The sequence below is a fragment of the Pongo abelii genome, chromosome 18, assembly GCF_028885655.2.
Source record: "Pongo abelii isolate AG06213 chromosome 18, NHGRI_mPonAbe1-v2.0_pri, whole genome shotgun sequence".
Classification (NCBI taxonomy): Eukaryota; Metazoa; Chordata; class Mammalia; order Primates; family Hominidae; genus Pongo; species Pongo abelii.
This window is the reverse complement of record NC_072003.2, coordinates 25,048,654-25,059,410: the sequence shown is the minus strand read 5'-3', so window position 1 is coordinate 25,059,410 and position 10,757 is coordinate 25,048,654. Positions and strand designations below refer to the sequence as shown.

General features: G+C 49.7%; 1 protein-coding gene across 1 annotated transcript in view; it reads left to right on the top strand.

Annotated features, from left to right (window-relative positions):
• The first annotated feature begins 274 nt into the window (after positions 1-274).
• The window catches only part of SCNN1G (sodium channel epithelial 1 subunit gamma), a 34,147-nt gene continuing 23,664 nt past the window's right edge, over positions 275-10,757 (top strand). The window contains exons 1-4 of the mRNA XM_002826223.5: positions 275-361; positions 3,774-4,134; positions 6,906-7,206; positions 9,868-10,058. Of these exons, the coding sequence (XP_002826269.1) occupies positions 3,818-4,134; positions 6,906-7,206; positions 9,868-10,058 (809 nt within the window). The 5' untranslated portion in view covers positions 275-361; positions 3,774-3,817. The remainder of the gene's footprint in view (positions 362-3,773; positions 4,135-6,905; positions 7,207-9,867; positions 10,059-10,757) is intronic.

The window sequence follows — 10,757 nt, the reverse complement described above, 5'->3', positions numbered from 1 at the left end:
GCCGCAGAGACCCAGCGGGAATGCAGGGTGGCAGGGCGGCCTCGGGGCGGCAGCAGGCACTGCGCGGTGGCCCAGGAAGGCACAGCGCAGGCCGGGCTGGGGCGCAGAGCGGCCTCGGGGCGCCAGGGGGCGTTGCGAAGTCGTGGCCCGCTGCGGGCGGTCTCAGGTGCCTGGCGGCCTGGGGAAAGCACCTGGGCAGGTGGGGGCGGGGCCTGGGGAGGCGGGGCCCTAGGGGGCGGGGCCCGGCCGACCCACAAGATCCCGTGGTGGCGCTGCCAGGGGATGCTAGCCCGAGAGCGAGCAGAGGAGCAGCGCACCCGGATCGCTCATTCATGAGCCTTGGACCCTTTGGAACCGAAAGGTGAGTTCAGCCGGGTTGGGTCGGACCAGCTCGGGGGTTCTGGGCACCGGAGAGGCTGCCGGGCGCCAGGGCGTCGGACGCCGTCAGCGCGGTAGGTGGCCGAGCCAGCATCAGCCGGTGGCGGCTTCCCGGTGCCCGGGTTGCTGGGACATCTTGCCCGGGCGGTAGCGGCCAGCTCTCCGGGGTCTACCCACGCCGTGGCCCGGAGCAGAAGCCAGTCGAGAGCCACTCAGAGTCCGGGGGTCTGGTGGTCTCGGGCCGCACCTGGCCTCTTTTCTCCGCCCAGCGCCTGTTCAGCCCCCTTCCCTGCCGGAGTGAGTCGCGTGGACCTGGCCGCTACTGTTCCTTCTACCCTCTGGAATGCTTTCTCCGGGGTGACTCGGTGCAGAAAGAAGCAAACACTTGAAGTGGGCTGGTTGGATTCCCTTCAGCGGCTTCAGCCGGCGCTCCCCCGGGGCAGACGTGGCTTCCGCCACAGGACAGCGCCCGCTCGCTCTGCGCCGGGAGGGCAGGGGCGGCGGGGTCGCTCGGCAGGAGCTCGGGTCCGGGCCCTGAGGCTGAGTTCAAGTGATTTCTGCACAGGAGTCGCCCTTCGGGACGGGCACTGATCGGGAACTCTCCGGTCCAGCGAACCCAACGCTAGACTTGGGGCAAATCTCTCATCCCTCCCCAAGCTTTGGGGTCCTGCACTGTGGGATGGGGGACAGGCAAAGTCGGTGGTAGGCGAGGAGGGGGTGCACGGAGTCGCTGCGGTGAGCCAGGGCCCTGGAATTCTAAAGAACCCTTCAAATCCTTTCTACTTGTGTGGTCTTGGGCAAATTACCCAACCTGTGTGCCTCAGTTTCCTTCTCTGTGAAATGGGCCAAGTAATAGCACCTCATATAACTGTAGTGAGGATTAAATCAGGTAGTGTGTGAAAAGGACTGAGTGGGATGCCTGGGAGTAGAGAAAGGGGTCAATAAGTAATAGCTGCTATTATTGCTGCTTTCCCTGCTGCTGTTATTATTAATGATTGAGGAGCAGCCTAGCTGCTAGTTGTTAAAGGGACTCCTAGGTGCAAATCCCAGCTCAGCCACTTTCTAGTGTGACCTTGGGCAAGCTACTTAACCTGTCAGCATCTGTTTCATTTGTACAATGGGAGTGGTTGTGATACCTACCTCAGACGATTGTTGTGAAAATTAAATGAGGTGACACCTGCAAAGTACTTAGAAGAGTAAGTGCTGGATATCAGCTAGTAATTCTTCCACCAAGGGTATCACATTGGCTCAGGCTGCATAATCTAATGGTAGCTACAGTCTTGTTTTGCTTTGAAGTTGAAATATTATTTACATGAATATTTTATCTGTTTTGCAAAGAGCAAGATCGGTTCCCTTCCTTCACTTGGGGCTCCTCTGACGTTGTCGACTGATCCATTGGGGTCAAGGTCGATTCTGGGGAAGGGGCTGATGGGGTAGAGGGACCCCTGACAGCTGGGGATAGGAGCTTCCAGAATCACAGCTTCTGTTGAACATTCACAGAGGAGGGCTGTAGTTTTATTTGACAAGCAATTGAACCTGGACCCAGATTTTAAAAACAAACTCTTCCTAATTTTTTTCTCTTTCCTTCTTTCTTTCTTTATTTTTTATTTTTTTGGATTGTAGTGAGGGAGGAGGTAAGGATAGGCAATATTTTAAGTGATAAAAAAATAAATTATATTCCTCTTGCCCAGAGGCTACTAGCATCATTTTGATGGTGTTCTTCATCCCGGTAAAATCATATCAATCTATGGAGGGTTTAGAGCAGTTTGGCTGCTCTGGGCATCTCACCTCCATGCCCAGCACTCCATTTCCTTTCCATCAGAGGCCTTAAACCCACTAGCATCATAAGCTTGGAAGCCTCCTAGCTTTGCTCCAGCTTCCAATTTTAGCCCACATTTCATGGGTTCAGGGTGGGAAAAAAAGACATAACTCTGCAGGTTCCGAATCCTGCCTAAAAATCTTGATGGGGCACATCGAAGTCACAGACACAGGCCCTCTCTGGTCCTGGGGACCACCCTGTATACCCTAGGATATGTCCTAATTTGCCTTTGTCACTGTAGAAGGCATAGGGGGACACAGTTTTCATATATCCCCCACCCCCAATACTAGTGCTCACAAGTCTTGGGAAGTGGTCATGCGCACTGTTCAGAGTTTGGAAATTAAATAGCTCTGTATTCCTTCTCTTTACTCCTACCTTTAGTTCTTGGTACTGTTAATTAACTCTCTGCACCCAGCATACTACCAGGCCCCTCAAAGGCATATGCCATAGCGGTGAAGGCTGCAAGGTTCCATCCAGCTCCTCCACTAACCAGCTGCATCATCTTACACAAGATATTCAACCTCTCTGAGCCCCTTTTTCTCCTCTGTAACAGGATATAATAATGGCATGCCTACTTCATGGAATTATTGAAACACAAAATGAAATATATATAGGCTATGTGTATATTTATAGAGAGAGACTAATTTACTTATGAGACTAATGAGACTATATATTATAAACATGAAATAAGTTTTTATGTGGTATATTAGTCCATTTCTAAAATTATTTCTCATTGTAAAGTTTGTATAGTTGAGATGCATTGTGTACATTGATGAATGTGATAATTTGCTTTCCAATACTGGTACTCTCCCCTAAAGCTGTTATTAAATCAAGGGCATTCTCTAAATTAATGGTATCTTATAATCAAGGAAATATGGCACAATGCCTGGCAAACACTAAGTGGCCAATAGTTGTAGGTTATTGTTACATCAGGTGATCTAGAAACATTAAGAGCTTGACTGTAAAGAGAAGAAATGAAAGAGAAATCGTTTCACTTATAATAAAGCCTCAGAGAAAAGGCTGGGGAAAATGCAGCCAGGAACATGATCTAAGGTGGCTGCCGGGAAATTTTCTTGGCAGATTTCATCTGTCAGTTACAATCTGCCGAGCACTACTCTGTGCCAGACACTGTGCTAGGCACCAGGGGGCATAATGAGATAGGAATGCTGCCCTTGAGGAAGGCGGGCTACTGGAGGTGATAAGGCACGGGTACCCCTGCCTGATAAGAGAGCTGATGGGGCTGCTTTCAGAGTTCCTGCCCAGGAACCCGAGAAACAGTCCTGCAGCCTGTCCAGCCAGCGCTTCGCAGGTTGCACCTCACCCAGCCCCCGTATGGCTAGGCCTGGGGGCCGTAAGACAAGTAGGCAGCTTCTCTGGCAGCTGTGGTGGCCAAAAACAAATGTCCCCTGGAAAAGGGGCCAAGGCTTCAGAATGCAAAGTGCCTAAGCCACAGAGGAACAGAGGAAGGAGGTCTCTAAGGGCGCGTGGACTGGTGTTTCCCAGACTGTGGTCTCCAGGGACACACTAGCCGGCTAGTGCCTGCCAGCTCACCTGCTTCTCTTCTTTGCCCCTCCAGCACGCCCCTCCTCAAAGTCCCGTCCTCAAAGTCCCATCCTCGCCATGGCTCCCGGAGAGAAGATCAAAACCAAAATCAAGAAGAATCTGCCCGTGACGGGCCCTCAGGCGCCGACCATTAAAGAGCTGATGCGGTGGTACTGCCTCAACACCAACACCCATGGCTGCCGCCGCATCGTGGTGTCCCGCGGCCGTCTGCGCCGCCTCCTCTGGATCGGGTTCACACTGACTGCCGTCGCCCTCATCCTCTGGCAGTGTGCCCTCCTCGTCTTCTCCTTCTATACTGTCTCAGTTTCCATCAAAGTCCACTTCCGGAAGCTGGATTTTCCTGCGGTCACCATCTGCAACATCAACCCCTACAAGTAAGACGCATGAGCAGGGAAAGGCGAGTAGGGAGCCAGGCCCCCCACAGAGGCCAAAGCCCCTCCTGAAAGTGACACACTGGCAGCCTGGACGTCGATTCCAGCCTACAAATGTGCTTTCTAGAAATTTGAATTTGTTGCTAATGCTGGTAAACAGCCCTCTCCCCTGTTCTGAATCTGTATGTACCAAGTTTTCAGACCATCAGTGACTTTTTTTTTCTTTTCTTTTTCCTTTTTTGAGATGGAGTTTCGCTCTTGTTGCCCAGGCTGGGATGCAATGGCGCGATCTTGGCTCACTGCAACCTCCACCTCCCAGGTTCAAACAATCCTCCCAAGTAGCTGGGACTACAGGGGTGTACCACCGCGCCAGGCTAATTTTTTGTATTTTCAGTAGAGACGGGATTTCACCATGTTTGGCCAGGCTGGTCTTGAACTCCTGACCTCAGGTGATCCACCTGTCTTGGCCTCCCAAAGTGCTGGGATTACAGGTGTGAGCCACCGCACCTGGCCTTTTTTTTTGGAGGCAGGGTCTCACTCTGTCACCCAAGCTGGAGTGCAGTGGTGCAATCATAGCTCACTGCAGCCCCGACCTCCTGGGCTCAAGTAGGAGCCTGCAGGAAGCTCCTACTGCAGCCTCCTGAGTAGCTGGGACTATAGGCACATGCCACCATATCCAGCTAAAATTTTTTATTTTTTAAGAGTTGGAGTCTCGCTATGTTACTCAGGCTGGTCTCAAACTCCTGAGCTCAAGTGATGCTGCCACTTTGGTCTCTCAAAGTGCTGAGATTACAGGAGTGAGCCACCACACCCACCCCATCAATGACTTCTGAGGATGGGCTAGGCCGGAGAGAGTAGAAAGAGGAAGCTGCAGGATTTGTTTCACTTTGAAGAGGCCTGGAACGAACTAACCCCCTCTGCACTCTCCCCATACTAAGCCCAAATTAGCCAACCCCCATCTGCCTCCGCGCCCCTGGCTCTCCAAGCTCACATGTTCACTCCCCCTGCAGCATGAGTGAGCTCCAGGCTGACTCAGAAGTGACACCCAGGTGACTTCTGTAAGCACCTCAGCTGCCCCAAACCCTCATCTGAATAAACCCAACCCCATTAATTGAGATCATCGGGCCCTGGGTGTGATCAGCCCTTGGGACTGCCCTATCATCCTCGGCAGGACCTGTTCTAAATGGGTCATCAGAGTCCTTCTCAGGATTATGGAAAACTGGTCCGTGAGGCAGGTCAGAATCAGGCAGACTTTGTCAGAGCAGGGGTGGGGAGAAGGGAAGAAGAACAGGGAAGGAAATTATCAAAGGAAACTAACTTGACCAGAGTCATCAGTGAGTTGGTGCAAAGCTCAAAATCAAGATCAAGTCTAAGACTCTTTCTCCACCCTCCATGTCTTCCTCTTCTTTCTTTCTCCCTCCCTCCTTCTCTCTCTCTCTGGTCCTCCTTCCTTCTTTCCATCCATTATTTTTCCATAATAATTTACTCAGCATCTATAAACTGTCATGCACTGTACTAGGTTCTGGGATGGAGAACTGAACAACCCAAACACAGTATTTGCCCTAGTGGAGCTTATACTGTAGTGGAGGAATAAAGTCTTAATAAATATAATAACATTAATATAATTAACAATAGAGGCACAGTGGCTCATGCCTGAAATCTCAGCACTTTCAGAAGCCAAGGCATGAGGATTGCTTGAGGCCAGGAATTCGAGACCAGCCTGGGCAACAGAACAAGACCCCCTCTCTAAAAACATTTTATTTTAAATTAGCCAGGTGTGATGGCACACATTCATAGTCCCAGCAACTTGGGAGGCTGAAGTAGGAGGATTGCTTGAGCCCAGGAATTCTAGGCTGCAGCGAGCCATGATTGCACCACTGTACTCCAGCCTGGGCAACAGAGTGAGACCCTGTCTCTAAAATATTACAATAATAGAGGCCATTTAATTATCTATATGTATGTCTGTGTGTGTTTATTATATATAATAAACTCATTGAACCTTCCCAACAAATGCCATTTTACAAAGGAGAAAGCTAAGACACAGAAAGGCTAAGACATTTGTCCAAGGTCAGGTAGCCAGTACCAGGATGGGGAACCTAAACTCAGGTAGTTTTGCTAAACCCAGGGGTTTCTATTCTCAATTGCTATGCTCTGCTGCCTATGCCTAGAGCAAGTGGGAGAAAGGAGAGAGGAGAGAGTGAAGAGGAGGCTGGAACCATTTGATTTGTGAAAATTAAAAGATGGTGTATTGTGCTTCATGCAGGCAACTCCTTTATAACTATTTTGTGTTCTTGGGGGTCATTGAGGTAACAGTTATACCCTCCTTCCCCCCAGCACAGATTTGAGGACAATCAGCATGCAGAGGCAGAGTGAGCTGGGTGGAGAAGGAGCCTGCCCATTAGGTAGACTCCTGATTGGCAGTTATTTACTTGTCCTCGCTGTGGCTGGTTTATGGGAGGCACCTGACAGTCACCACTCCAGAAATGCTGGTCGGGACAAACTCATCAACACACCCCGAGAGCAAGCAGACAGTGGTGGCAGAGGTGAAGCCACAGGAAGTCACATATGGGTCACCCATGAGCCTTTCCCTATTTGCTGGAGCCAGGGGTCACTTTGGATGGGTCAAGTCATGAAAGGCGTGGTCTCCTCTGCCAAGGAGTTGGGAAAGGTGGGCACGAGGCTGACACATGTTGATGGAAAACAGCCTGGAGGAGCACCAGTGTTCTGCCAGGGCCGCCTCCCCTCTCCCTGACTTTTCCTCCCCACCTTGGCAGATACAGCACCGTGCGCCACTTTCTAGCTGACTTGGAACAGGAGACCAGAGAGGCCCTGAAGTCCCTGTATGGCTTTCCAGAGTCCCGGAAGCGCCGAGAGGCGGAGTCCTGGAGCTCCATCTCGGAGGGAAAGCAGCCTAGATTCTCCCACCGGATCCCGCTGCTGATCTTTGATCAGGATGAGAAGGGCAAGGCCAGGGACTTCTTCACAGGGAGGAAGCGGAAAGTTGGCGGTAGCATCATTCACAAGGCTTCAAATGTCATGCACATCGAGTCCAAGCAGGTGGTGGGATTCCAACTGGTAAGATTTCACCTTCTTATTCTTTCACTGCTTAGGGGCATGGGATGGGCTGGGTCCAGGACTCTTCTCCTTGGCCACTAGCCCCTGTGGTCCAACTGGAAGAAATACACCCAGCTGGGGTCAGACACAGTGACTCATGCCTGTAATCCCAACGCTTTGGGAGGCCAAGGCAGGCAGATCACCTAAGGTCAGAAGTTCGAGACCAGCCTGGCCAATGTGGTAAAACTTGTCTCCACTAAAATACAAAAATTAGTAGGGCATGGTGGCACATGCCTGTAATCTCAGCTACTTGGGAAGCTGAGGCAAGAGAATTGCTTGAACCCAGGAGGTGGAGGTTGCAGTGAGCCCAGATGGTGCCACTGCACTCCAGCCTGAGTGACAGAATGAGACTCTGTTAAAAAATAAAGCGGGGGGAGAGGTGGGGGGCAAGCAGAGGGAGAGCATTAGGACAAATATCTAATGCATGCAGGGCTTAAAACCTAGGTGACTGGTTGATAGGTGCGGCAAACCACCATGGCACATGTATACCTATGTAATAAACCTGCATGTTCTGCACATGTATCCCAGCACTTAAAGTAAAATTATTTTTAAAAAAAAAGAAAGAAAGAGAGAAAGAAAGAAAAGAAAGGAAAGACACCCAGCTGGGATGATTCAGCTGCAAACAACTGAAACTGATTCAGGTAATTTTAAGTAGTGGGGGGCAGACTGGGGGGAAATGTATTAGAAGGCAACCAGTAACTCTTGGAGGCCTCTCAAAGGGAAGAAATTAGGGCAGCTGCAGAGATCTGGGTAGCAAAAAATGATGAAAAGTCATTTCAGATATTGCTGCTGGAGTAAAGAAGCATCAAATATGTTCAGTTTTTGTTGGTGTTGTTAATGCTTAAGAGTCAAATTCCATCTTGGGACTATCTGGTTGGTGAAGCTTGGGTCACCTAATCACCCTTTGGCTAATGGATGGTGGAGTATCTTCATGGACAATTTTACCAGGCTGTATCCAGAGGGGGAAAGGAAATTCTTCCAAAGCAAAATTGAGGTGCAGGCACCCGAAAGAAAAAGATGGACAATGAACAGCAGAAACGTCAATGTTCCTGCAGTACTTGCCTTCATGAGGTACTTGGCCTGACTTCATTTTCCCTTTTGGTCCCATTTGAGGGGATTTTTTTTTTTTTTTTTTGAAACAGAGTCTCATTCTGTCACCCAGGCTGGAGTGCAGTGGTGTGATCTCGGCTCACTGCAACTTCTACCTCCTGGGTTCAAGTGATTCTCCTGCCTCAGCCTCCTGAGTAGCTGGGATTACAGGCATGCACCACAATGCTTGGCTAAGTTTTTGTATTTTTAGTAAAGACTGGGTTTCACCATGTTGGTCAGGCTGGTCTCGAACACTTGACCTCAGGTGGTCCCCCTACCTCAGCCTCCCAATGTGCTGAGATTACAGGCATGAGCCACCGCACCTGGCCTGAGGAGCTCTTGAGAAATGCCATTCACTGAAAATGAATTCTAGTACCTTCCTGGGCAAACTCTATCACCACCCTCCCTCTCCATGCCCCAGCCACCTCTGGAGGACAGGGGCTATGTCCATACCTTATAGGCTTGATTGCCAATTGTGTGACCTTGTAGCTATAGTCCCAAATCCTGAAAAATGGACCTTCTTCTAAATCATTGAGATTTCAAAGTCTTCTTGGGTCCTTTCACAGGATATCTGCAAGGTTCTTCTTGATACCAAAATCAACTCTTTATATATATGTTTATTTGTTTGTTTTAGAAACAAGATTTCACTCTGTCACCCAGGTGGGAGTGGTGCAATCATAGCTCACTGCAGCCTAGAACTCCTGGGCTCAATTTTCCCACCTCAGCCTCCCAAGTAGCTTGGACTACAAGAATGCATCACCACACCTGGATAATTTTTCTATTTTTTGTGGGGATGGGGTCTAGCCATGTTGCCCAGGCTGGTCTCGAATTCCTGGCCTCAATCAGTCTTCCCACTACAACCTTCCAAAGCATTAGGATTACAGGCATGAACCACTGCAACCAGCCAAAATCAGTTGACATCTGTCCATTTAGAAAAGTTTCCAAGCTTTGTGTAATGAGAACATTTGGAATGTACAATGGCTTCCCTATAAAGTTCTCATTGTATATTTCAAACGTGGGTCCTCCCAGCTACCACACGTGGTTGGGAAGGATGGTGTTTCAGTCAACATTTTGTGGGTGAGATAATGGGCACAGAATAACTTGCCTAAGATCGTGCAGAGAAGTAGTCTCTCCTCCTCCTGCAGAGTCTGGGCTGGAATCCAGATGTCTTGACTGTTGATATGATAGGAAATGGGAAAGGTTGTTAGGAACGTAGTAGCATCAATTGGATGAAGCCTAGGTGCCTAGGGACCCTGAAGAAGCTGGTTTTGCTTCTTCCTTGGTGGGCAAGTAGTGCAGAGTTGCAGGAGTAGGACTCTGTGTCCTTTCTCACTCAGCCCCTTTTTGGTCCTTGAGGCTTGAGGATGATCACTCCCAACCCCTAGAAGTGAGAGGAAACCCATCCTTGCCCCAGATATCCAACCTGTTCCCCTGAGTATCTGGCCTGGAGTCTCAGTCCCTCATTCTTATGGTCCTTCTGAAGAGTAGCGATAGGACCGATGGCTTCAGCCTCGCATCTCCTCTTATTCACAGTGCTCAAATGACACCTCCGACTGTGCCACCTACACCTTCAGCTCGGGAATCAATGCCATTCAGGAGTGGTATAAGCTGCACTACATGAACATCATGGCACAGGTGCCTCTGGAGAAGAAAATCAACATGAGCTATTCTGCTGAGGAGCTGCTGGTAACCTGCTTCTTTGATGGAGTGTCCTGTGATGCCAGGTCAGGAGAGAATGCTGCTCTCTCAGCCTCTAAGGACTGGCAGCTCTGAGTACCAGGCCCCTTGCAGGAATCTACAGCCTTGATGATAGGTCTTGGGAGCAAAGGGTGCTCTTCTCACTGACGCTGCCTTTTGGAAACTGCTTACATGGGAGCTGTGTTCTAGAGTCAGCGAGTGAGGTGTACATGACATAAAATCAAAATATCCTTAAACTCATTAAACTACTCATTAAAAACAAGGTAGCTGGCCAGGCATGGTGGTTCACGTCCCTAAATCCCAGCACTTTGGGAGGCTAGTGTGGATGGATCACTTGCGGTCAGGAGTTCAAGACCAGCCTGGCCAACACAGTGAAACCCCATCTCTACTAAAAATACAAAACTTAGCCAGGCATGGTTATGCACACCTGTAGTCCCAGCTATTCAGGAGACTGAGGCAGGAGAATCACTTGAACCCGGGAGGCAGAGGTTGCAGTAAGCCAAGATTGATTGCGCTACTGCACTCCAGCCTGGGCTACAGAGCAAGACTCTGTCTCAAAACAAAACAATACAAAACAAAAAAACACTAACCCACAAGGTATTAGATAGGCACAAAAGTAATTGCTGTTTTTGTCATATAGTGTGCATATAACCTAACCTTGTATATTACCATCATGCATACTGATGATTAAGAACCATCGTTCTAAGGAAGGAAGGAAGAGAAGG